The 26367-nt window shown below is 44.8% G+C and overlaps 4 protein-coding genes across 4 annotated transcripts; 3 read left to right on the plus strand and 1 right to left on the minus strand.

Moving 5' to 3' along the window:
* The first annotated feature begins 2280 nt into the window (after window positions 1-2280).
* On the plus strand, window positions 2281-3353 carry LOC9629925 (putative alpha-L-fucosidase 1). The gene is made up of 2 exons (XM_002975261.1): window positions 2281-2323; window positions 2422-3353. Exons 1-2 carry the CDS (start codon window positions 2281-2283, stop codon window positions 3351-3353), a joined length of 975 nt encoding a protein of 324 aa, XP_002975307.1.
* Window positions 3354-5656: 2303 nt separating this feature from the next.
* LOC112348197 (pentatricopeptide repeat-containing protein At4g02750-like) lies at window positions 5657-6460 on the minus strand. Its single transcript, XM_024680328.1, has one exon. It carries the CDS (start codon window positions 6458-6460, stop codon window positions 5657-5659), a length of 804 nt encoding a protein of 267 aa, XP_024536096.1.
* Window positions 6461-9459: 2999 nt separating this feature from the next.
* LOC112348198 lies at window positions 9460-11385 on the plus strand. Its single transcript, XM_024680329.1, has 2 exons — window positions 9460-10449; window positions 10714-11385. The coding sequence occupies exons 1-2, from the start codon at window positions 9460-9462 to the stop codon at window positions 11383-11385; spliced, it is 1662 nt and encodes a 553-aa protein (XP_024536097.1).
* Window positions 11386-13452: 2067 nt separating this feature from the next.
* LOC112348199 (pentatricopeptide repeat-containing protein At2g35030, mitochondrial-like) lies at window positions 13453-14514 on the plus strand. The gene has a single exon (XM_024680330.1). It carries the CDS (start codon window positions 13453-13455, stop codon window positions 14512-14514), a length of 1062 nt encoding a protein of 353 aa, XP_024536098.1.
* Window positions 14515-26367: the final 11853 nt, after the last annotated feature.

Raw genomic sequence — 26367 nt, forward strand, 5'->3', positions numbered from 1 at the left:
GCTGTGTCGCTCCTTGTTCTGCGTCCGGCTTGGGTCTAAGCCCAAGCTCCACACTGCTCTAGTCGGTGGAGTACCCTCCTTCTCGCGTTAGGCCACCGGTATGCCAAAATTGTGCCAGACTCCGTCTGACACCATTTTGCGTGCAGGTGCTGGATACGGGGAGCTGGTGCTCGTGGGATTGTACCGGACCCTCGTTTCGTAGCGCAACGGGCTTGGAGTTCGGCTCCAAATTCAGGTGTGCTACACAGTCCCAACCAAGTCCTGTCCTACCCATGGCCGCATTCACCAACACTGCCACTGGGTCAAGGCTCATAGGCCCGACCACTAAGTCCCAATGCCCTCTGGGACTTCCTCACTGTGTGACTATGTCCTTAGTCACTATGCCAGAGGTCTACTCCTCTTCCTTTCCACAGTCTAGGATTTTGGGGGAACATTTCGAAACATCATGGCCCTACACGAGCCACCTGGGTACTCTCCCGGCCTTTCGCACTTGGGTGCTCTAGCCATGGGCTTAGAGCGAGGTTCCGTTGAGCCACGCCTGGTATCCAAGTAGGTAGTGCCACCCACACTTGGACTAGGAGCATCGGCCAGTCGATCACCTGGGGGAACTAAAGCTGGCTCTTGAACACTGCACCAAGCTACCCCGCTTGTCGGTCTATATTCACTCTCGTCTTGGACTTCCCAATGGTCAGTTTATCACCCAACATTGAGTATGGCCTTCCTGGGCTAAACTAGCCTTTCCTGGCCAAATTGGCTCCACTGGGCTCCAACCCCCACACTCTCCCCACTATACTTTTGGAACCCCCTGCAGCCCCCCCTCCCCCTCCTTGGGGGACAATTGCTTTGGGCTTTCACCCAACTTGGGCCTCGGTCTTAGTCTCGGACTCGGTCTCGGTCTCGGTTCCATTTCGGACTCCATCTCGAACTCATGTAAGCTCCTGAGTTTGGACTTCCCAGGAGGTCACTTAGCCCAGTACTATTCAAACCCAAGGACACTTTAACCTCAAATATCGCAAGACCCTTAACCAATTGGAAAAAAGGGTGCACTCTTGTTCATGGGCCCTTTCCTTCTATATTTAAACCCCATGAACTGTCTCTCAAATCGTTCTCTTTGGTTGCTTACAATTCACCATGCTTCCCTACAAGTTCACGCCCTGTCGTTTTCTTAACACCCTACCCTTCGGGTCGAGCCCAGTCATTCTCTTTGGTTGCTTACAATCCACCATACTTCCCTGCAAGTTTACGCCCTGTCGTTCTCTTAACACCCTACCCCTCGGGTCGAGCCCAGTGGGAGCAAGCTGGACCAACCAGATGTCAATCAATATGTGGTGTGATTCCCCTTCTCTTAACACCCTACCCCTCGGGTCGAGCCCAGCGGGAGCAAGTTGGATCAACCAAATGTCAATCAATATGTGGTGTGATTCCCCTAACCAACCAACAAAGTCGGACCCGAGACCCCTCTAATACCAAATGTAAACGCTTGAGTTTGGACTTCCCAAGAGGTCACCCAGCCCAGTACTATTCAAACCCAAAAACGCTTAACTCCAACTATCCCAAGACCCTTAACCGATTGGAAAAAGGGGTGCACTCTTGTTCATGGGCCCTTTCCCTCTATATTTGAACCCCATGGACCGTCTCTCAAGTCGTTTTCTTTGGTTGCTTACAACTCCATCTCGGACTCCATCTCGGGTTCATCTTGGACTCCATCTCGGGTCTATCTCGGACTCCATCTCGGGTCTATCTCGGACTCCATCTTGGGTCCATCTCAGACTCCATCTCGGGTCCATCTTGGACTCCATCTCGGACTCTTCCACATGTCATGTGTTAGTCCTTTTTGGGTCCTTTTTTGGAGCCTTGCTTATTGGTTGCCTCGTGCTCGCTCCTCGAGTACTTTGTTGGGAGTTCCACTCTCGCTCTTGACCTTCTAAGTCGGAGCTTTTAATCCAAACGTGTTACACTTGTTTGGCTTTCGCTTCGGCCACTACCACGTGGCACCCTTTCTGTCTCCACTTTGGGGCTTAGGGATTTTGTGTCTTACAGTAATGTACTTACCCTTATTTTTTATGGGAAAATTATTAGTATTTTGGATTCACACGAAAACAAAAGGGAGGATTCTTAAGTAATTTTCAAAAACCCCGACCAAATCTAAAGTGTTGGGGGGGTCATTTTATTTTAAGGGAAGTTGTTAAAAATTATTCCAGAAATATTCGAGAAGATTCTTAAATTAGGGTTTGGCATGCCTGAAGTTCTGATCTTGTGGCACGGCCCGAGAATTAAAACATGGCAGCAGCCGCGGAGATTTATGAGGAGGTGGAGGAAGCAGGTAATCCGATTTTAGGGTTGGAAGAGGAAACAGAGCTCTGGGAAATGGGGCCGATCGAGCTGGATCTGGGCCTGCTCGTGCTCTATCTTCACCAACAGGAGGAGGAAGAGGTGCCCATGGAGGGAGAGGTGGCCATGGAGTGGGAGGAGGGCGCGGGGTGGCCGGGGTTGGCCGCGGATCTCTGAATCTGGCCCCGGGAGGATTAGGCCATGGTTCTGAGGCCGCTCGAGGGGGAGGAGGAGGCCATGGTTCTACTCTAGGAGGAGGACGCCGCGGTTCTTCTCCGGGAGCAGGAGGCCATGGATCATCGCCAGGAGGAGGCCAAGCCTCGGTGGGAGGAGCCGAAGCCACAGCGGGAGGAGTCCAAGCCGCGCCCGGAGGAGCCCCAGCCACGTCCGGAGGAGTCGATCCAATTCGCAACATCAACAGGTACTTGATGTCTGGTGCTGGAACCGACTGGCTCCCTCCGGAGTGCGATATCTCCATCAGGCCCGGTTGGTTTTGGCACAGGAACGAGGCTCCAAAATCCCTGGAGCAGCTGCTCGACGTTTTCTACAAATCATCCGCCAGGAACTGCTTGCTCCTGCTCAACGTCCCTCCAAACTCGTCGGGACTGATTGACGAATCCGACTTCCAGACGCTGGAGCGGTTTAGCTCCGCCATAGATTCCATCTTCAGTGTCAACTTAGCAGCGAATCCCTTGTCCGTGACAGCAAGCCGCGTTCGCAGCTCTTCGTTCGGGCCGAAGCAAATCCTTGACGAGTGTATGGAAACTTTCTGGGCTCCAATGCAAGGGGAGTCGACCGGCTGGATCGAGCTTGATCTTGGCAAGGTCTCAAAGTTCAACGCACTGGAGATCCGAGAGCCAGTAAACATGGGACAAGGGGTCATGGAATATCACGTCGAGGCATGGGACAGCGAGCTGGGCTGGTACCTGGTGAGCAACGGTAGCACCATTGGTTACAGGAAAGTGGATCGACTGGAAGAGGATCAAGAATGCGCTGCTCGGCTCGTTCCGACTGCTGATTGACGCGTCGCGGGGAGATCCATTGATCTGCTTCTTTGGTTTGTACTTCGATATGTACAACCTCAGGCACTTGTCTTCTATTTAGAAGAGAAACTACAAGAGGATATGTATATTTCTTTTCAGGTATGAGAAACATAGCTTTGGGTTGGAAATCCCTGGCCTGATCAATAACAGTCTCTTTGCATCACTCCTAACAGATTGGAGCCTAGAGAACAACCAAAAAAAATCAAGAGCTAGCCCTCTACCCTTTGAGCTCGTGGAAAGTACCCTTGCATGGAGGTGGCAGCTGGTTAAACTTGAGAAGTTAGCTTGTCTGGAGGACCTCCTGTTGCTCCTGCTTCCTCACCACAAAATCACACCTGCAAACACATGTCTAAACATTGAACTAGTACTTCTTAGATTTAAAAGCTTTGAAAATACATTAGAACATCTTTTTGCCATGTAGTCAATGGGATGACCATTATTAAAATGTTTTTAATTTATAAACACAAAATTATTCTAAATAAATATCAACAATTAAATTATAGAATATTCAAGAATACCCAGGTATATCCTATGTCGGTTTGCTTAATCAAACCAAAAATATAGTGCCTAAATTAAAGAAATACTCAAAGGTGTAAATGACTATAACTTAACTGAAGCCATAAAAGATAGGTATTGTGGAAAAATAAAGAATATGTGTGTGCAAATACTAAACAGGTAATACACCTTGTGGGTGTTCTTTTGCAAATAGCCTGCAGAAAAAAAGCTATTAAAATAAATATTTGATTTGTAAAGAATACTTGATGAATTAAAAATATGAGCTTATATAACACTTTTTCTCCATCTATCATGTCATAAAGGACAAAGTAGCAACCTATTTAAATTATAACTCAATGTAGATTAAAATCACTAAAGGATGATCCTAATAATTCAAAACAACTATTATACTCGTCTCAAAAGGCTAGCAATATTCTAATCTGAATACCAATACTGGATTTGGAATGATGCTAGACTGGAAGATTAAAGGGAATTGAAGTATATCTCTAGTTGAGTCTAGTATTCCTAAGAGTTTAAGAATGATTAAGATTGTACTCCAATATGTTAGTTTTGAAAAATTTCATATACTTATATTCCATGATATTGGAAGAGAAGGGAATAGATTGGTCACGAAACATTGAACAAGTGCTAGTTGCCATTGAAGAAGCAATAGTGCTCTATACAACAACATTATATATAAAACTCCACCCTGCAGAATAGAAAGAAAGTTTTCAAAGGGAATGGATGAGTAGGAAATGGCACTTGTGATATTTCTTATTTCCAATGGGGAGAATTGTTTGGGATGTTGAGCATCCCTGATTGCTATGCTAGATAATATGTTTGATAACATATGTCAAACTTCTCATCATCAAATTACTTAACTATCCTTCATTATGCATATATTAATTCCTAAAGCTCTCCAAGGATTTGGTTCTTGACAGATTATGGCATTGACTTTGCGGAAGATTTGATAAATTTCCTTGTAAAATCGCCTTGCATACATGCTTTGCAAAGAACAATACAGTCAACATAGATTAAGCCCATCATAAAAGTGGGCCAATTGTCTTTAAACTTAATTCTCTGTATCAACATCCAACGAAGCCTTCGTAAATGCTAGCCATCAACGAATGGGCTGAGGCCCAGCTCCAGCAACATGCTGTGCAATGCTTCGCAAGTGGAGAGGATAACATATGGAACACAGAGAGAACATATGAAGCATGTCGGGAGGCAATGAATGTTAAGTGCAGTCAGCAATGCAAGATCCAATGCTGCTGTTGTGAATTTCAGCAGCAGCACTGCACTCCTCCTGCTCCACATCAGTGCCATGCTAGGCGTGGCAATCCAGATTCTCAAAACCATGCCGGTGAGAGTGAGCCGTGGAAGTCTCTCATGGGCTCTTGTTGAAAGTGGGAAGTAGTGGTGTGGAAAGCTTGCGTTTGAGGTGCAGGTGGAGATGGGCTCATTGCAGTAAGGTGATAGCTCGTTCCCATTGTCTTCCTTTTGTATCCTATCTCCCTCCAGATGCATGGGACACCACGGACTCATACGCGAGAGGCGGAGGACTATGCTCCTCATGAAGACTCTCCTATGCTCAATCCTCTGTGCGTCCCGCTCTCCATCCATGGGGGATGGGGCGGCTCATGGAATGGCTGGATATCAAAGATCGATGTTTGGGTCAACACATCAAGTCTGAGCTGCTCTGAAGATGTTCTCCAGCATCACATAAGGCAATGCATCACTCACAAGGCTGGACTGGCACGTAAATTCCGCAGCATGCATCCCTCGATTCATCTCCCCGTGGTTTTTACACGCGGTAAGAAATGTTGCCCATGCAACTCCATCAGCTGGCAAAGCATATTCTCCAGGACATCCTCGGCCTCTTCCAATTGCCCTAGCCGTCCTAGAGCATCAACAATGCAGGTGTAGTGGTCTTGCGAAGGGTCCAATCCATTGTCAAAGCTCATTGCCGTGAAGTAGCTTACTGCTTCCTTGACGAGCCCCAGATGGCTACATGCCGTCAAAACGAGGGCAAACGCTGCCCTGTCGGGATCAAAGCTGTGAAGAAACATCGCCCAAAATAGCTGGATCGCAGAATACGTATGGCTGGTCTGGGCATATGCTGCTAGCATCGTGTTCCAGGAGACTAAATTCCAAGTTGGTATTCTATCAAATGTCTTCTTTGCCTCACAAATATTTGCATCTAAAGCGTATGCCATGAGAATTGTGTTCCATGAATAGGAATCCCAGCAGCAACACAAAGAAAACCCTCGTATAGCGTCTTTGAAATGATCTCTCTGGGCATAAACAGCGATTATCAAGTTCCATGAAACAAGATCTCTGTGTGGCTTTGCTTCAAACAATTGTTTTCCTTGATCAGCATCGCCTTTTTGTGTGTATGACTTGATCATAATTGTCCACAAAAGTATGCTGTGCAGAGGCATCCTATCAAACAAACTCTTAGCTTGAATCAAATCCCCATTTTGGGCATAGTAGTAGTGCATTGCGTTCTCCAAGTAGACCACAACCAAGTCTAAGGCAGTGACACTCTTCCGAAGAGCCAACAACCGCACATATTTCGTCAAACGATCCATTATGACCTATACTTGTTTTTTTTGCCTCTATATTCGTGGCAAACAAGTGATGAAGTCCATAGAGATACTATACCAATAGCTCTGAGGAATAGGTAAAGGTTGCAAAAGTCCCCCAGCTTCTCCCGTCGCACTTTTACCCGCTGACAGAAGTCACATGACTTATAGTACTCAAGGATATCGGCCTTTATGTTCCTCCAATAGAAACTGTGCTTAATCAACTCATATGTCTTCTCCTCCCCAAAATGACCAGCCTCTGGACGATCATAATAGTGGAATAAAACTTGAGTAATTAACGCATTCACTTGTGGCAAATATATATGGCCATTGTAGTAAAGAATCCCATCCACTAATGAGAAAGGTGCTTCCATTTGAGCTTGCAACGAGACCATCTCAACATCCTGAGCTTGAGCACGCTCAACCAACTACCCAAACTCGCTAACCACCTTACTCAAATAATGACCAAACTGTGTTTGTAACGCCATCACATGCAAACATGAGATAAAGCATTCACCACCACATTCAATTTTCCCGAATGATGCTCAATAAAAAATTCCCTAAATTCCATATGTTTGACTATCCAACAAGCTTGTCTAGTATTCAACTCCTTCTGTGTGAAAAGATATACAAAGGGTTTGTAATCCGTCAACACCGTGAATACTACACCATAAAAATAGTGTTGCCACGTCCGTAAAGCATGAACAATGGAGAGTAACTCTTGTTCATATATGGAATAGTGTTGTTCCGTGAGATTCGAAGTTCGACTCTCATATGCAATAGGCTGCCCTTTTTGCATGAGAACTCCTCCCAATGCATAACCACTCGCATCACATATCACCTCATAAAGTTTTGATGGATTAGCAATGTGAAACATTGGAGCGTTGCTTAACAACCATTTCAATGCCACAAAACTATCCTCATGTGGTTTCTTCCACTTGAATAGCACGTTCTTGTGCAACAATTGTGCCAAAGGAATAGCCACCTCTGCAAACTTATGTTGAAAATGTCAGCAATAACTAGCCATACTAAGGAAATTAAGTAACTTAGCCACTGAAGTTGGTGTAAGTTAGTTCTCCACCACAGCCACCTTCTTTGGATCCGTCTTGACACCCTTGGATGTTATAATATGGCCTAGACATTCCATCTTTGACTTTGCAAATTTACATTTGCTCTTTTTCATATAAAGTTTGTTGTTATGGAGTAACAAAAGAACCTTACTTATGCTCCTCTATAATTTTGCTGAAATGGATGCTGGTAAATTGGCCACATCCCTAGCTCCAACGTAATCCCTTGCTCCACACCTCGTAATCAAGGCAATCCATGAGGAATTTTAGAGGGAAAAACATCAGAGAACTCTTTGAGTATAATTTGCACTACTACCTCTCCTCCACACGTGGCTTGGTCCCCCAAGTCATGAACAAACAATAAGTAACTCCGAAGTGTTTTTCCATTACGAAAAGCCCACTTAAAAGATGTAGTGGAGAGCATAACAACTGGAGGTTAAACTCCCTCTCCAAACCACACATTGTTAATGCCACCATACTCCACACTTAATACTCCATATCTCTGGATCCACCTTCACCAACTATGACATCCCAAAAATGAGATCCACATGATGAAGATCTATGAGATAAAAAGTCTCCACAAGTGTGGTTTTGCCAACTAACACTTCTAGCCCTTTCACACAAGTATTGAAATGCCGAGTAAAGGTAACTACACCTTCTACCATATATGGAAGAACTTCTCGTGTCACTAAGCCATTCTCCTCAACAAATTTTGTGGAAACAAAGTTGTTATCACTTCCACTGTCCAATAAAATCCACAATGGACTGCCACGAAACACACCCTCTAGCAAGTTGATGCACAAGTGTCCTTGACCTTCATTTTGTTCCACATACAGTTAAGTTGATGAGCAACAATTGAAAGCCTCCTCCTCCAACTGAAATGGTCATCCTCGTCATCCTTGTGCTGCAAAGTTTGCAACTTCTTAGTATCTGACTTACCATTAGTAGAAGATTGGCCATTCTTGTTGCCATGTTATTTGCTCTTCACCATGGACAATTAGCCTTGTAGTGTCCCAGCTTGTGGCAATGATGACAACATTGTTTATAATTCTTTATAAAGAATTTCTGCTTCATTGACCCCTGTGTACCCAAAGTAGCCACCATAGACTTTAGCTTGTGACGTTTATTCCCATCCTTGTGTCCACAATAATCATCATGGCAATTCTCAACAGAAAGAATCCTCAAACACTTGTGAGACTTATACTTGTCATTGTCAAGTCGATGAGCAGCATCAAAGAGTTCCTCCAAACTCTTTGTACATTGAGAATGACAAGTGTTGCTGCATGTTCTCACTATGACGGCCATCAATGAAGTAGGACTTGTTCTGATTTGGATCCTTCATTGAAACACGGCTAATCAAGTGAGTTAGCTTCTCAATATAGTCCCCAAACTTCATTTTCCCTTGCTGAAAATGTCAAAGTTCGGTGTGAGCATTTTTCACATCATAGTGAGGAGCAAAACGTAAATGGAAATAACCTCAAACTCATCCATTGTAGACACTAATGGTTTTTTATCCACAGCATAAGACTCCTCAAGCTAATTCCACCACTGAAGACTTGCATCACACAAAACCATTGAAATAGCCATTAAAACCTCTGCATCTGGAATTCCTTTAGTAACCAACATAGTTGCCGGAAAACGTATGAAACTAAAAAAACGTAACGTTTTAAACACGTTAAAAAACGCCGTTTTAAACTCCCAACGCGTTTGCACTATTTGCAAAAAGAGACAAGAGTTTCTTTAGGGTTTCTTTAGGGTTTCTTCAGGGTCATGTCAGGAATTGGAGGACGCCGCGAATGCTGGAGCTGGAAGCATGTGATACAAGCAGAGCGGCACTAGACATGTAAGTATTGTCATGAGATTCACACTGGGGGAGCGGAGCGAGTGCGAGCACATCTCGCTGGAGTTCGGGCAAGAGGTGTGAAAACGTGCAAGGCAATGAGGGAGATCCCTTATGAAGTTCTTAAAAAGGCTCGCAGCAGTTTTTCTGATTTCGAGCTAGCAGACCCAGTAGATGCTGATGATGGGCATCTGCTGCAGCAAGCCGCACAGGGTTCAGGGGGGCCATCAGAATCTATGGTGGCAAGCACGGAGAACTGGTCCAGTGCTGGGACAAGCAGAGCAGCGAAACGTAGATCCTCGGATGGAAATTTGGTGACATTTTTTGATACTGCTTCGGCTGAGGCACTGGATGATGCTGTTGCAGAGTTCTTCTTTGCCGAGAACATCTCCTTCAACACAATCCGAAGAGACAACTTGAAGAAAATGCTGAAAGTTGCCGCAAAAGTGGGGCATCCAGTGATTGACAACCTCATGGGATATGAGAAGTTGCGGACAACTGAGCTACAACGAATATACAACAACGTTCAAAAGCGGCTTGAAGATGTGTGGCTAAGTTGGAGGACATATGGTTGTACCATTGTCACGGATGGCTGGTCTGATATCAAGAAGAGGTCTCTTATCAACTTCATGGTCAGTTCTGTGAGAGGCTCAATTTTCCTGAAGGCTGTGGACAGCAAGAATGCGAAGAAAACCGGAGCATGGTTGTTTGAGCAGCTGAAACAAGTGAGTGCCGAGGTTGGTGCGGAAAACGTTGTGCAGGTGGTGACAGACAATGCAAGCAACTGCGTGGTCATGGGGGAGCTTTTGCAGCAGGAGTTTCCACAGATTGTACACGTTCGCTGCGTTTGCCATGTTATGGACTTGCTGTTCGAAGATATTGGAGCTCTGTCTTGGGTGCAGCCTTTCGTCGATGGCTGTGCAAAGATAGTTACCTTCATCACCTCAAAGCCACGGGTTCTAGCTCTTTATAGAACTTTCTGCAAACGGGACCTGATAAAGCCTGTGACCACGAGGTTTGCTTATATTTTTCTTGTGATGTCTCAGCTTCTGGAGACCACTAATCTCTCCGGGCTTCGAAGAATGGTGGTGAGCCAAGAATGGGAGTGACTTGACTGGTCTAAGAAGCTGGAGGGCCTGGAGCTGCGATCTCGTGTTCTCAATGACTTGTTCTGGGAGCGGTGCGAGAATTTGTTAATTTTGCTCGGACCTTTACTTCGAGTTCTTCGACTCGCTGATCGGGAGGGGGCGACTTCAGGCCTCATCTTTGAAGCTGTTGATCGGCTGATTGAGAAGATGGACGAGGGAGCTTGAAATGGAATTTATGCACATGAGGAAGTGGGACAAATCAAGGATTTCCTACTTGAATCACACGGTCTGAAGGAGGCAAGGTGGTATCAAATGCACAACGTCATTCATGGAGCTGCTTTTGCTCTTCATCCTCTGTTTCTGGGGGATAACCCAGAGAATGACAAGCTGGACAATGAGGCACGCGGGAACTGGTTGGAGTACATGCATGTTTATAGCGGAGGTGATCTGGACTTGCAGCTGAGATTGCAGGCACAGTTTGAGAGGTTTCGGCAACAGCTTGGACAGCAAATGAGGTTACCTGTTGCCAAGGATCGAGAGACCAGAAAGTTTCCAGTAACCTGGTGGAGTTCTTTTGGTTTAGAGATGCCTGATCTACGTCACATGGCTCTCCGGATTTTAAGCCAGGTTGTTTGCACTTCTCCATGCGAGAGGAATTGGAGCTCATGGAGCTTGATACAAACAAAGCACAGGTCCCACTTGCTTCCCAAAAATGCTGAGAAGCTGGTTTACATTCATACAAACTTGCGGGTTGTTCAGAAGCTGGAGAGTGAAGGTTTGAGGATGCTGGAGATTGATATAGACAAGCTGGAGTTGGAGCCTCATTGGAAGAGGATTTTGGATCTGCAAGAAGCTTTTGAGGAACCAAATCAGGCTACTAACGAGTTTAGCATCGATGAAAAAATGGAAGATGATTCAGAATCGGAAGACGACTAAAACGGCTTCTTCTTTCATTTGTTTTATCGGTTGGGTTTTATAAACTTAATATCAGATTAAAGTGTATTTAGTAAATATTAGTGTTTTCTTAATCATTTTAGGCTTTAACATGTAAACGTTTGATTGTCCTTAAAAAAACATTTTAAACGGCGTTTAAACGTGGACGCGTTTGAACGTTTGCACGTCTAGCTGCAACTATGGTAACCAAAAACTTCTTCACATTAGCTAGCCAAGCTAAACACTCATCCACACCACCATCACTGGAAAAGGTTAGAATCTTGAGTCGATCCAACCTTTTCTTCATCAGTGAATGGAAGTGTATGAATTTGCAAGAGTGACTGGCAATTCCCAGTTTATTTTACTTCCTTTTCAGCCATACAAGCTTATTTATGCGTCGATGCTTGCTGAAGCTGGAAAGATAAACGAAGCTTTCAGGTTGGTAGTGATTTTTAACTGTATGCTTCATTAACACAAGGTTTCTCTTCGAAGGTATTGCCAAGCAGTGTTGAAAACGTTGAAAACAGCGGGCCATGTAGCTGATGTGTGCAAAGAAGCAGCTGTAGCCTTGGAAGAGCATCTTTGTATCCACTCTCAGGTTTGTAAGCGGACACTCGGCTTTTATACTCACTTTCCTGTTATCCAGGGAGGCTCTGACGTCAATTGTGCAACGGTTTTTTGGCAATATTGGTCTACACAAGATGATAGGCCCGTTGCCCCCGAAAGCTTCTGATAATGCTGATATTAATGACTGTCCCACAACAGCTTCTAGCAGAAGCAGTGTATCACTTGCTTCATCAGAATCAATGGAACCCATAAGTGATAATACGAGAAGATACAACATCCCAGCGAGAAGCATTTCTGAGACTGACTTTAGGCCTGCACAGGTAACTTGACTTGCTCTTGTGTATCTTTACTTCTTTCGTGCAAAGAGTGATGGGCTTCATAAAAACACCTTCGAAGGAGGTTTGTAGAAGCTTTGGAAAGAGCGCTAGCTGATTGATGTTCGGGAATGTGATGCAGGCAAAGCTTGGCGACAGCAAAAGTTTAGATACGACGCTGAAGCGCTGGGTTGAAGAAGGAGCCGAGGCACAAGCACCAGACCTTCCGTTGGCTCCTCCTCCCACAGCAAACAAGCTCGTCTCGCGCGTGGAGGAGAACGGCACTCCTATTTCCATGTCTCCCGAGAGACCAGAGCCAACTCCAGAGCCAACCGGTTGTGAGTGGAATCCCACCAATGCCTCCAAGCAGTAACCAGTACGCAGCTCACGCACGTCAAAACGTTAGATCAAGGTACCGTTTTGGTCATTCCCAGCACTCCAATCTCACGAGGTTTTTGCAGATATGTCGATACATTCAACAAAGGTAGCGTAACACCATCCAAGACATCATCGGACTCTCCTCCACTGTTTGGCGTGGTGCCAAAGGCAAGCGCAAAGCCTTTGGTTCCAGCGAGATTTTTCGTGCCTGCGGCCGCTGCTGCCGCTGCTCCAGATATCAACAGCAACCATTCGGTGGATCCTTACTCGGCACCAGCCTTTGTCTCCGACACGGCGTTCTCAAACGGGAATGGAGCATTCGCTCAGCCGGTTGTACAGGATATGAGAAACGATCCGGGGCCAATGCCTGATCATCTCTCGAGCAGCTCTTCGCCAGCAATGTTTTATTCGAATCACTATCCAGCAGCACCGTCGACCGTCTCGTTGCCGCCACCTCCAGCTCTGGAAGTCACTCCACCAGTGATGGTCGAGCAGCAGCAGCAAAACCAACACCAGGAAAGTTCGATTCATCAGCACCACCATCAACAGTCCAGCACAGTGGGATTCGAAGCTGCCAGTTCCTCTGAAGTGTTTGGAGACGACTTGCAAGAGGTGGAATTGTAAATCACACTCCACAAGTAGTGTTGCTGGGTGGATTTTGGTAGAGCAGTGTAGCGAAGTAGTAGTCGTGGAAGGAGCCACGAGCGAAGCGAGGAAGCTCCTTAAAGTTGCTAGAGAAAGGAAACTCTTTACAGTGTAAAACAAAGGCCTTGTGATGAATATACCTCGAATAATCTCCCGGATTTAAAATATGGCGCGCGTAGCTCACAAGGCATCGTCTTGGTGGGATGAAACGCTTGTTGTCTACGGGCGGTGTGGGCATTTGGAGGAATCGAGAAGGATCTTTGATGCATTGCCGGCCAAGAACATCGCGTCGTGGACGTCGCTCGCGACCGCGTATGCCGAGAGTGGGCATCCGGGGGAGGCCAAGGCAGCGTTCGATCGAATGGCGGTATGGGACGTAGTTTCCTCCACTGCGATGGTCAGGGCGCTGGGCGATTGCGGGCGGATTGGATCGAGCAAGGCGGTGTTTGATGCGATGCCCGAGAGGAACTGCAAGACGTGGGCGACGCTGCTGCGGGGATTTGCCCGCGGCGGAGAGATTGGGCGAGCGAGAGAAGTGCTGGATCGGATGCCCGAGACGAATGTGGTAGCGTGGACGATCCTCGTGCAGGGTTTCGCGCAGCGCGGGCGAGTGGGCGGTGCGAAGGCCGCGTTTGATTCCATGCCCGAGAAGAACAGCATCACTCGCGCGGTGATGCTCGTCATGTTTGCGGAGAATGGATTCGTGGAGGAGGCGGAGGATGTCTTCCAGGAAATTGTCCACCGAAACGCGATCCTCTGGGGGGCGATGCACTGCTGCTATGCCCAAAATGGGGATATGATTCAAGCCAAGAGTTTGTTTGATAGGATGCCTCAGCACAGCGTACTTTCGTGGACGATTATGATCAAGTCATACGCACAAAACGGTGATGCTGATCAAGGAAAACACTTGTTTGAAGAAAAGCCACACAGAGATCTTGTTTCATGGAACGCGATAATCGCTGTTTATGCCCAGAGAGGTCGTTTCCGGGCGTTTTCTTTGGTTTGCTGTTGGGATTCCTATTCATGGAACACAATTCTAGTGGTATATGCTCTAGATGCAAATATTCGTGATGCTAAGAAAGCGTTCGATGAGATGCCAGCTTGGAACTTTCTCTCCTGGAACACGATTCTTGCAGCATATGCCCAGATCGGGCAGCGATCCAGCTCTTCTGGGCGATGTTTCTTCATGGCTTTGGCCCCGACAAGGCAGCGTTTGCCATCATTTTGATGGCGTGTAGCTATCTGGGGCTCGTCAAGGAAGCAGTAAGCTACTTCACGGCAATGTGCTCTGACAATGGACTACACCTGCATTGTTGATGCTCTCGGACGACTAGGGCGATTGAAAGAGGCCGAGGATATCCTGGAGAATATGCCTTTGCCAGCAGATGGAGTTGCATGGGCAACGTTTCTTACCGCGTGCAAAAACCACAGGGAGATGAATCGAGGGATGCATGCTGCGGAATTTACGTGCCAGTCCAGCCTTGTGAGTGATGCATTGCCTTATGTGATGCTGGAGAACATCTTCAGAGCAGTTCAGACTTGATTCTTCACTGTTTTGATGTGTTGACCCAAACATCGGCCATTCCGTGAGCCGCCCCATCCCCCATGGATGGAGAGCGGGACGCACAGAGATTGGGCATAGGAGAGTCTTCAGAAATCTATCTGGAGTGTTAAGTGCAGTGGGTTTGCTATAGCCAGCAACGCAAGATCCAATGCTGCTGTTGTGAATTTGAGCAGCAGCACTGCGCTCCTCCTGCTCCACATGAGTGCCATGCTAGGCATGGCAATCCAGATTCTCAAGACCACGCCGGTGAGAGTCTATCATGAGCTCCTGTTGAAAGTGGGAAGTAGTGGTGTGAAGTGCTTGCGTTTGAGGCGCAGGTGGAGATGGGCTCATTGATACCTCGTTCCCATTGCCTTCCTTGTATCCTATCTCCCTCATTGCCTCCCGACATGCTTCATATGTTCTCCTCTCTGAGTTCCATATGTTATCCTCTCCACTGGGCCTCAGCCCATTCTTGATATTTACGAAGGCTCCATTGGATGTTGATACAGAGAATTAAATTTAAAGACAATTGGCCCACTTTTATGATGGCCTTAATCTATGTTGAATGGATTGCTCTTTGCAAAGCATGTATGCAAGGCGATTTTACAAGGAAATTTATCAAATCTTCTGCAAAGTCAATGCCATACCTGTCAAGAACCAAATCCTTGGAGAGCTTTAGGAATTATTATAGGGATATATAGGGATGCATAATGAAGGATAGTTAAGTAATTTGATGATGAGAAGTTTGACATGGCGCAAGCAGAGTGCGCCTCTCAAGAAATCTATGTTCTAGCTCCCATTTGGAAATAAGAAAGATTACAAGTGCCATTTCCTACCCTTCGAAAACTTTCTTTGTATTCTGCAGGGTGGAGTTTTACATATAATGTTGTTGTCACAAATAATTATAAAGCAAGTATAAGGGAATATTGCTTCTTCAATGACAACTAGCACTTTGTAAAATGTTTTGTGACCAACTATTCCCTTCTCTTCCAATATCATGGAATATAAGTATATGAAAATTTTCAAAACTATCATGTTGGAGTACAATCTTAATCATTCTTAAACTCTTAGGAATACTAGACTCAACTCTTCAGTTCCCTTTAATCTTTCAGTCTAGCATCATTCCAAATACAGGATTGGTATTGCCTTTTGAGACAAGGATAATTAGTTGTTATTTCAATCTACATTGAGTTATAATTTAAATAGATTGCTACTTTGTCCTCTATGACATGCTAGATGGAGAAAAAGTGTTATAGAAGATCATAGTTTTTATGCATTCCTCAAGTATTCTTTACAATTCAAATATTTATTTTAATAGATTTTTTTTCTGCAGGCTATTTGCAAATGAACACAATTGCATAAATAGAAGATGATGGTCACATTAGATTATGGTTTCCAGACATGCAAATGATTCTTTCACAAGGTGTATGACCTATTTGCAAATATATCATATTTTTATATTCTTTATTTTTCCACAATACCTATCTTTTATAGCTTCAGTTTTGAGTATTTCTTTAATGTAGGCACTATACTTTTGGTTTGCTTAATAGACACTACATATGTGACTCACAGTCAAATTGTGATGGCCACATCAGCAATTTGAAGTAACATTGCCTTAGTACATATCACCGTCACCATCATTTTTTTAATAGTGGCATTGTTACAGTGAAATCAATTTAAATGTTTTTCAAAACTAGCCCAGTTGGTTGACTGGAGTTGTATTTGAGTAAAGATGTTTAAGATAAATTTGATTCCAAGGTAACTAATCTGGCCATAAAACTTGACATTCTAGTGGTGTGTAAATAGAATTTGCAAGCAGCTCAAGATAGAGTAGAGAAGTTTGCTGTAAGCTCCTGAATTTGAACTTCCCGAGAGGTCAGCCAATCCAGTATTATTCAAACCCAAGGACACTTAACCCCAAATATCCCAAGACTCTTAACCGATTGGAAAAAAAGGGTGTGTTCTTGTTCATGGGCCCCTTCTCTCTATATTTGAACCCTATGGATCGTTTCTTGAGTCGTTCCCTTTGATTGTTTACATTTGCTAATGGGCATCAGCAATCTGGGTAAGATGGGTGATCTCATCATTGTGCGAGTGATCTTTCCGTGAAGTGAGCAATGGAACACCTTGGTGCTTTTATGGAATGGGAAGAGTGACAAAATTTCTTATTAATATGTTGGTCCATATGAAATGCTAGAGTGCATTGGTAAGGTGGTTTATCATATGCACTGCTAGTTGGGGTGAAAATTTATCTGGTATTTTATATCAACCAACTAAAAGATGTACTATCTTGGAATGAAAGGCCCAATGCTTTCTCGATGTATACAGCTATGGAAGATAAATCAAGAGTTTGAGTAAGGTTTCCCAAAAAGGGTGATCACCAGTATAATTAGTCCTTGGGACAAGGACTTTGTTGGGGGGGAAGAATTGTTAGATACTAGTTTTGACCATGTGGTCAACATGGGCCAAAGAGAAGCTTAAGGGTATATTAAGATATATTAGGGTAAGGAACTTACTCTAACTTAAAGCTCACAGTGGAGCAACAATTTAGTGGAGCTTTTGAGATACTTCGGGGGTGGTTAGATGGGTTGAGCAAACTAGGTGGAGTCTATCCCACAAGTAATTCCCAAGTAAAAACTAAAGTCTCCACCAATCTTTAAGGGAGTGAATGGTTATAAGCTAGTGAAGGATTAATTATATAATATAGAAAATTACATTTGAGCATTGTAGTAAAACTTTAAAAGGTACTATATGCAAAACCATATTTAACAGCCTTAGTAAGAACCGCAAAGGCCAATGAAGGTCCAATGGCTATTTGAAAGTGATGAAAGTAAAAATTAGAGCAACCTATATACCCCCAAATACTACTTTACATTTAAGGGATGAGTTGAGTCGGTTGAAGTGGATTGGTCCAATTTAGGAGTATGTGAATGTGTTTCTAGCCAAAAGAATCCTTGTTGTGGATATAAATGATATAGATGTGATCCACACCTTTATCTCAAGATTGCAGACTTAAGCTACTTGGAAAACTAAAGACTATAGAGTTCTTTCAAGGTAGCTAAAGCATCGATAAGGTACTTTGATAAATAAAAGTTGAAGTAGGAACATAGAAAATTGATATGGATTTCACTACCTCCATCTTGAATCATTCTCCTCATGTATTTGCTAATATCACCATCATACCTTATCCATACAAAGTTACCATAAATCAATTGAATTAATCCATTTTAAAGATTATATTAAATCTTACTCTAAAGTAGGGCAAAATAAGGTTAAAGACTCTTGTTTGAATTTGGTGTCCACGAAAGGATAATTTATTAAAAGAACTAAGGTAGTATTTAGTGCTTACTCTTAATAAAGAATGATAAAAAGATGGGAATGAAAGAAATGCATTTAATTATTCAACAAGTGTTAGATTAATTTCAAGATACTATGTTAAAGAAATTAGTAATAGGACTACCCCCTACCCAACTAATAGAATAGAAAATTGAGTTGGTCAAAAGTGCTAAAGCAATGGTTCATCTCCATTATTAGTTAAAAAAAAAAGAGCTCAAAGAACTCAAATGCCAACATAAAGAGTTGGTTGATAAAGGGTATATTATAAGGATCTAGTGTTATTTGTAAAAGAAAAAAAAACATCTATATGAATGTGTATAGATTATATTAGTTATTAACAAATATATAAAGAAGAATAAATACCTTTTACGAAGAATTGAAGACCTCTTTGATAGGTTAGAAAATGCAAGATACTTCTCAATAATTGATTGTAAGGAACCAACTCCCCGAAGTGTCATAGGCTAAAAGATCCCCAAAAAGTATGACTAAAATGATAAAGAGTTCATTAAATGAGACCAAGTTTGAAATCGAGTCCAAGATTGACTCTGAGACCGAGTTCAAGACTGAGTCCGAGACCGAATTCAAGACCAAACTGGAGACTAAGTTTGAGATTGAGTCTGAGATCCGAGATCAAGTTTGAGACAAAGTCCGAGGTCGGGTTCAAGATCAAGTTCGAGACCAAGTCTGAGGTCAAGCTTGAGATTGAGTCCAAATACTAATACAAGTCGTGGGGTGAAAGCCCAAAGCATGTGTCTCTCGGGGGGGGGGGGCTGCAAGGGGTTCCGGGAAAGTGAGGTCTAGGAACCAATCTTGAAGGAACTCTCAAGTGGTGCTTCCAAACTAATTTGAGGTTGAGGCTTGGGTTTAGGGGCCTTGGGTAGGAGCGAGCATGGGATCAGGTGGTGTTAGAGGGGCCACCCAAGGAAGTGCTCAAGAGCAACTCCCACTCCCGGAAGGGAAATTAATTACAGTGCTCCCAACTCATATAAAGTGGTGTCCTACTTGAGTACCTTATAACTCATTGATCCTTGCCCTTCCTAAAGGATTGGGCCTTTCCTTCGGGATGAAAGTGGGGGAGTAGGGGTACCTATACTGGGCTGTTAGGCCACGGTGTTTCCCTCCAGTGTCCCGAAAAAAGTGTTGCACTTAAGGCTTGGGATTTAGAGGGTCCCATGATCAAGTCTTGTTGTACTAAGGGATGTTAGGAACCTGGAGGCTTGGTGTGTTTGGCTGCTTGTGCTTGCAGGGAATGTAACCGAACCTTAAGTTTAGTCTAGCCCAAAGAGGGGGATTGGGAGAGAATTTGAGAATTCGTGGATGGATGGATCTATGGGAACCATTCAAGAGTATGTGAATATGTTCATGGCAAAGAGGATCTTTGTCATGGACATAGGCAACATTGATGCATTCCATGCCTTCATATCAGGCTTGCAGACTTGTGCCAAAGGGAAATTCAAGAAAAAATTCTCTAAAAATGAGTTTTTAGGGTTTCGGAAATGTAGATTTGATGGCTACCGAGCAAGTATGTGGGGGAGTCAAGCAAAAAGGTATAAACCCATTAATAAGAAAGTCAAGTTTGCTAGTAGCATAGGAAATAACATATGCTTCAACTGTGGTGAAGCGGGACACTTTTGAAGGGTATTGTGAGACACAAATCCCTAAGCCCCAAAGTGGAGCCGAAAGGGTGCCACGTGGTAGTGGCCGAAGCAAAAGCCAAACAAGCGTAACACGTTTGGACTAAAAGGCTCCGGACTTGAAAGGTCGAGAGTGGGAGTGGAACTCCCAACGGAGTGCTCAAGGAACGAGCATGAAGCGAGCAATAAATGAGGCTCCAAAAAGGGACCCGAGTTGGAGTCTGAGATGGAGTCCGAGGTGGACCTGAGATGGAGTCTGAGATGGACCCAAGTTGGAGTCCAAGGTGGAGTCCGAGGTGGAGTCCAAGGTGGAGTCCAAGGTGGAGTCCGAGATGGAGTCCGAGATGGACCCGAGATGGAGTCCAAGATGGACCCGAGTTGGAGTCCAAGGTGGAGTCCAAGATGGAGTTCGAAATGGACCGAGATGGAGTCCGAGAAGGACCCGAGATGGAGCCCGAGGTCAAGACTGAGACCGGGACCGAGACCGAGACCGGGACCGAGACCGAGATCGAGACCGAGCCTGAGCCCGAGTCCGAGTCTGAGTCCGAGTCTGAGTCTGAGTCTGAGTCCGAGTCTGAGTCCGAGTCCAAGTCTGAGTCCGAGTCCGAGTCTGAGTCCGAGTCCGAGTCTGAGTCCGAGTTCGAGTCTGAGAGGGTGAAAGCCCAAAGCATTCGTCTCCCAAACCCTGGGGGGTTTGGTGAGCTCCAAAAGTATAGTAAGGGGGAGGACTGCAGTGGAGCCAGTTTGGCTAGGAATGGCCAGTTTGGCCCAGGAAGGCCAGACCCAGTGTTGGGTGATGAACTGACCACTAGGAAGTCCAAGACTAGAGTGAATACGGACCGACAAGCGGAGCTTGGTGAAGTGTTCAAGAGCCGGCTCTAGTTCCCCCGGGAGATCGACTGGCTGATGCTCCCAGTCCAAGTGTGGATGGCACTACCTACTTGGATACTTGGTGTGGCTCAACGGAACCTCACTCTAAGCCCATAGCTAGAGCACCTAAAGGCGGAAGGTGGGGAGAGTACCCACGGGGCTCGCATAAGGCCACGGTGTTCCAAAATGTTGCCCCGAAGTCCCAAATTGGGGAAAGGAGGAGGACCAGTCCTCTAGTGTAGTGACTATGGATACGGTCACATGATGAGGAAGTCCCAGAGGACAATGGGACTTAATGGCCGGGCCTGCGGGCCTTAATCTAGTGGCAGTGTTGGTGAACATGCACATGGACGGAAAAGGGACTTGGCAGGAACTGACAAAAGGATGTTGGGGAAGGCTATTCCCCATGTCTGTGGGCATCCTAAGGATGCTAAGGAGTGGATCTGGGATGAGCACTCGTGAGCGGACGGCTTAGTCTTGGAGAGATGAGATTGTGATGCAAGTGGTATTGGACCACCAGTGCGGCAAAGGTGAATGGGCATGGCCTTAGCATAACGGGCCGATATGTCAGTGGTACCTTTGGGTGTCGGTCTTGGGACTGGACACGTGGAGCACTTGGACCAAGTGCAAGGGTTGAGTGGCATGGATGCCATTCTTGGGACTAGCAAGTCCCAAGTCTTGAATTGGACTTAAGGAGGTTGTGAATGAGAATCCTCCAAGTGGTCAGAGGTGTGGTTAAGTGACTAAGGTAGAATGGAAAATTTAGTCGCTTACAGGAATGTCTCTACCTGAAGAAGGCCAAAGTCAATATGGCTATTAAGTTGGGTGAAATCCAAACTGAGATATGTGATCTAATCCTTAGCTCAAAGTTTCTCATTACACGAGCAACTTTGGTAAAGAGTCGTTCGCAACATCTACTAACCTTTAGAGGGAAGCTCAGAAGTAGTTTTGTTAAGATCTTCATTGATATGGCTGCTTTGGATAATTTTGTGGTTGCAAACATAGTTCGGCAAGCTGGACTAACACTATAGTGACTGGGTGAACCAAGGACTGTAGAGTTTGTTCAAGGTACCCAAAGCACTAATGAAGTACTTCAACAAGCAAGAGTCGAAGTAAGGATATGGAAATGAGACATGGATTTCACTGTGTTAGACATGGCAGGATTTAACGTAATCTTTGGGATAGATTGGTTCAATCAGTTTATGGTAGCCTTGCATAGATAAGGTAGGAACCTTGTGGTACTGGTGAATACCCGAGGAGAATGATCCAAGGTGGAGGCCTGAGATTTAAAAGTAAGGCAAAGTAAGGCCAAAGACTCCTACTTGAACTTGGTGTCCATGAGAGGACAACTCATTAAAAGAACCAAGGCAGCATTTTTGTGCTTACTCTCAGTGAGTGACAAAAAAATAGGAATAGAAGAAATACCTTTAGTGATTTAGCAGGTGATGGACCAATTTTGATATACTATGCCGAAGTTGTTATCGGCGAGGTTACCCCCCACACGATCGATAGAACATAAAATCAAGTTGGTTGAGGGTGCTAAGGTAGTGGTTCGTCCCTTTTATCGGTTGAATGGAAAGGAACTCAAGGAGCTCAAGTGCCAATTTGAGGAGTTGGTGGGAAAAGGGTATGTTAGATTGAGCAAGTTGCCATATGAGGCACCGATGTTATTTGTGAAAAAGAAATATGACTCTATATGCATATGCATAGACTATTAGTTACTCAACAAGTATACAAAGAAGAACAATTACCCTTTACCAAGGATTGAGGACTTATTTGATAGGTTGGGAAAGGTGAAATACTTCTCGAGGATCGACTTAAGGTCAGAATACTTCTAGATCTGGGTAGTAGAGGAAGATGTCAAGAAGACAACTTGTTGGACAAGATATGAAAGTTTTGAGTTTCAAGTGATGCCTTTATGCTGTGCAATGCACCATTGACATCTTTAGCACTGACAAACTACATTTTTGTACCCAATCTGGACCATTTCATGGTCATCTACATTAACAACATCTTGATCTATAATGAGATGCTAGAGGAGCATGTCAAACACTTGACGAAGGTGTTTGAGAAACTAAAGGAACACTAGCTATATACTAAAGAGAGTAAATGTGACTTTTCTCTATAAGATGTAAAGTTTCTCAGGCATGTGGTGAGCAAAGACAGGCTTAAAGTGGACCTTAACAAGGTCTAAGTGTAAGCGACTAAATTTTCCATTCTACTTTAGTCACTTAACCACACCTCCGACCATTTGGAGGAGTCTCACTCACAACCTCCGTAAGTTCTATTCTGGACTTAGGGATTTGCTAGCCCCAAGAATGGCATCCATACCACTCAACCATTGCACTTCGTCCAAGTGCTCCACGTGTCCGATCCCATGACCGACACCCCAAAGTACCATCGACATATCAGCCTGTTACACTAAAGCCATGCCCCTTCACCTTGGTCACACCAGTGGTCTAACACCACCTACATCACAGTCCCGTCTCTCAAGGACTGGGCCATCCATCCATGAGTGATCATCCCAAATCCACTCTTTAGCATCCTTAGGATGCCTACAGACATGGGGATTATCCTTCCCCAATACCCCTTTTCCAGTCCCCACCAAATCCCTTTCTGTCCATGGTCGTGTTTGCCAACACTGCCACTGGATCAAGGCCCACAGGCCTAACCACTAAGTCTCGCTATCCTCTGGGACTTCCTTACTATGTGACTGTGTCCTTGGTCACCATACCAAAGGGCTACTTCTCTTCCTTTCCACAGTCTGGGACTTTGAAATAACATTTCGGAACACCAGCCTCATGGGTACTCTCCCTGCTTTCTGCCTTTGGGTGCTCTAGCTATGGGCTTAGAGCAAGGTTCTGTTGAGCCATGCCAGATATCCAAGTAGGTAGTGCCACCCACACTTGCATTGGGAGCATCGGCTAGTCGATCTCCCAGGGGAACTAGAGCCGGCTTTTGAATACTTCACCAAGCTACCCTGCTTGTCGGTCTGTATTCACTCTAGTCTTGGACTTCTTAGTGGTCAGCTCATCACTCAACACCTGGGTATAGCCTTTCTAGGCCAAACTGGCCTTTTTTGGCCAAATTGGCTCCATTGCCGTCCTCCCCCTTACAATACTTTTGGAGCCCACCAAACCCCCTAGAGTCTGGGAGATGAACACTTTGGGCTTTCACCCTCTAAAACTTGAACTCGAACTTGGACTCGGACTCGGACTCAGACTCGGACTCGGACTCGGGCTTGGGCTCGGTCTCGACCTCAGCCTTGGTCTCGGTCTCGGTTCCAGTCTCGGTCTCGGTCCCGGTCTCGGTCTTGATCTCGACTTCGAACTCCATCTTGGGTCCATCTCAGACTCCATCTTAGACTCCATCTTGGACTCCATCTCAAACTCTATCTTGGGTCCATCTCGAACTCCATCTCGGACTCCATTTCGGGTCCATCTCGGGTCCATCTCAGACTCCATCTCGGACTCCATCTTGGACTCCATCTCGAGTCCTTCTCGGGTCCATCTTGGACTCCATCTCAAACTCCATCTTGGACTCGATCTCGGGTCTATCTTGGGTCCATCCCGGGTCCACCTTGGACTTCACCTCGGACTCCATCTCAGACTCCTGCACGTGTCATGTTTTGGTACTCTTGTGTCCCCTTTTCTAGAGACTCACTCATGCCTCGCCTTGTGCTTGTTCCTTGAGCACTTTTTTGGGAGTTCCACTCCCACTCTTGACCTTTTCAAGTCAGAGCTTTTAGTCCAAACGTGTTACGCTCGTTTGGCTTTTGCTTCGGCCACTACCACGTGGCACCATTTTAGCTCCACTTTGGGGCCCAGGGATTTTGTGTCTCACAACTCCACCACCTATAGAAGAAGTTCGATGTCCTCATCGAACAATAAACCATTTTATAAAGTAATACCAACATGTATTACCCTTTCCATCCTTAGCACCTCGCCAATATTCATCAATGGTTTGATACCAAAGGCTCACCATGCCTTACCCATCCTCTAAGGCAGATAGTCTCTCCAACTTAGAGACTGATTGGACCACTTGTAGTGGTTCTCTCCTTTTATTGGTTTAGTTCTCGCTAAACTTGTTAGAGACACCGTCTCTATCTCAACCCCATGACTCCTTCTCAAGTAATCATAGTTTCCATCGATATAACCTTTGCACTATGGAACTTTTAATTTTGACTTCTTGAAGTCAATTTCCTAGGTGTCTCTGACACCTTGCATTGCACATATTGTGCAACTCCACTTCTGCATCCTAGGAAGTTCTCTACTTGAGGGCATCATCATCTTTTCTTCTATTTCGTGTCTCATGCTTTATTTCGTTAAAGTGGAATTTTTCATTATCCCACTTATGGTGTGTGGCCACATGCCATTTTTATAACAACAATAAAAAATTGAAGTTTTAGCTTTATAATTTATAAATTAAAAACTTTTCATATGATTTTGTGTTATAATATTATGAAATATAAAAAATAAATTTAAAAACTGATAGAAATATTAATAAATATTAATTAAGTACTAGGAAATGGCATGTGGACACATGCTAATTAATGTCCCACTTTACTGAATAAGTTCCACTTTAACGAAATAAAGCATTCTCCTTGGGCACTAAGTTCCAGTTATCATAATTTGTGCCATGGCTATGCATGGCTTTATCATTTGGCTACTTTACCGCTCCCTCCCTTGGAGCTTCCACTTTTGCTAAATCGGAGCAATTGGGAATTCATCTTTGGAAACACATTGCCTTTCCCGCAATTCGTTAGCACCCAACACATTAATGTTCTTGGCCTAACTTTGCCTTTTGGATTCTTTTCTATAATTCCCATGGCTCTTTTCTTAGCCACTAGTCTTTTGCTCCTATCCTTGATTATTGCACCTAACAACATCGAATCACTACCTCCATTCTCGAGATATCATTTCGGTTCCATAGCAAAGACTTTACTTTGCTAAGTCCAGAGGGTGTTCACCCTTAGTAAGTCTCTTTAGCATTTTTTGCTGTGGACTCTATCCCTAGCCCAATTTTGTGACCCTCCCATGGGTCTCTTATAGAGATTACTTTCTTTGGACTCACTATGCCATTGCATTGCCACATATCATTTCCATTAGGTGTTTTTCCCACTTGGTCACCTTGACCAAGCCACACCATCATCAATAGTTCAAATTAACACTTTGAACTAGGAACCTTATCCGTTACCTCATAAGGACCTTATCCTTGTTTTAGCCATAAGATCACCTAGTGATCTAACCTTGGCACCTTAATAAGTTTGTTAATAGGTACTAAGTCCTCCAGACCTTTAAGTTGTTCACCATGACCCCCGGGGCATCCCCCACACTTGGCAATGCACCCAAGCCAGCCCTTTTGGCTAAGGGTCCATAACAACCAAGACTGGGTGTCCCCATCTTATTCACCACGTTCTTGGTGCCACTCGCACCAAAGTGTTCAAGTTCGATGTGTCGAGCCATACTAAGCAATCTAACCGTGCATCACGACTCCGGGGCATCCCCCACTTGGCGGTGTGCCCAAGCTAGTCTCCTTACTAAGAGTCCATAATCACCGAAAAATGAGTGTCCTCATATTCCAAACTATCACTTCGCCCTAGTGAGTTGGGACTCGAACCCAAGCACTAGAGGGTGGGACTTGAACCCAACCTCTGTATATGCATCTACGGATGGCATCACACATAATGCTTGGC

This window comes from Selaginella moellendorffii, unplaced genomic scaffold (assembly GCF_000143415.4).
Source record: "Selaginella moellendorffii unplaced genomic scaffold, v1.0 SELMOscaffold_27, whole genome shotgun sequence".
Taxonomy (NCBI): Eukaryota; Viridiplantae; Streptophyta; class Lycopodiopsida; order Selaginellales; family Selaginellaceae; genus Selaginella; species Selaginella moellendorffii.

What these genes read in the sequence shown, in the direction of transcription:
- LOC112348198 (XM_024680329.1), top strand. Translation starts at nt 9,460, where the DNA reads ATGAGGGAGATCCCTTATGAAGTTCTTAAAAAGGCTCGCAGCAGTTTT. An exon ending in CCGGGCTTCGAAGAATGGTG is followed by an intron (nt 10,450 to 10,713) that starts GTGAGCCAAGAA and finishes GGACAAATCAAG; the next exon opens with GATTTCCTACTTGAATCACA.
- LOC112348199 (XM_024680330.1), top strand. Translation starts at nt 13,453, where the DNA reads ATGGCGCGCGTAGCTCACAAGGCATCGTCTTGGTGGGATGAAACGCTT.
- LOC9629925 (XM_002975261.1), top strand. Translation starts at nt 2,281, where the DNA reads ATGGCAGCAGCCGCGGAGATTTATGAGGAGGTGGAGGAAGCAG. An exon ending in TGAGGAGGTGGAGGAAGCAG is followed by an intron (nt 2,324 to 2,421) that starts GTAATCCGATTT and finishes CTTCACCAACAG; the next exon opens with GAGGAGGAAGAGGTGCCCAT.
- LOC112348197 (XM_024680328.1), bottom strand. Translation starts at nt 6,460, where the DNA reads ATGGATCGTTTGACGAAATATGTGCGGTTGTTGGCTCTTCGGAAGAGT.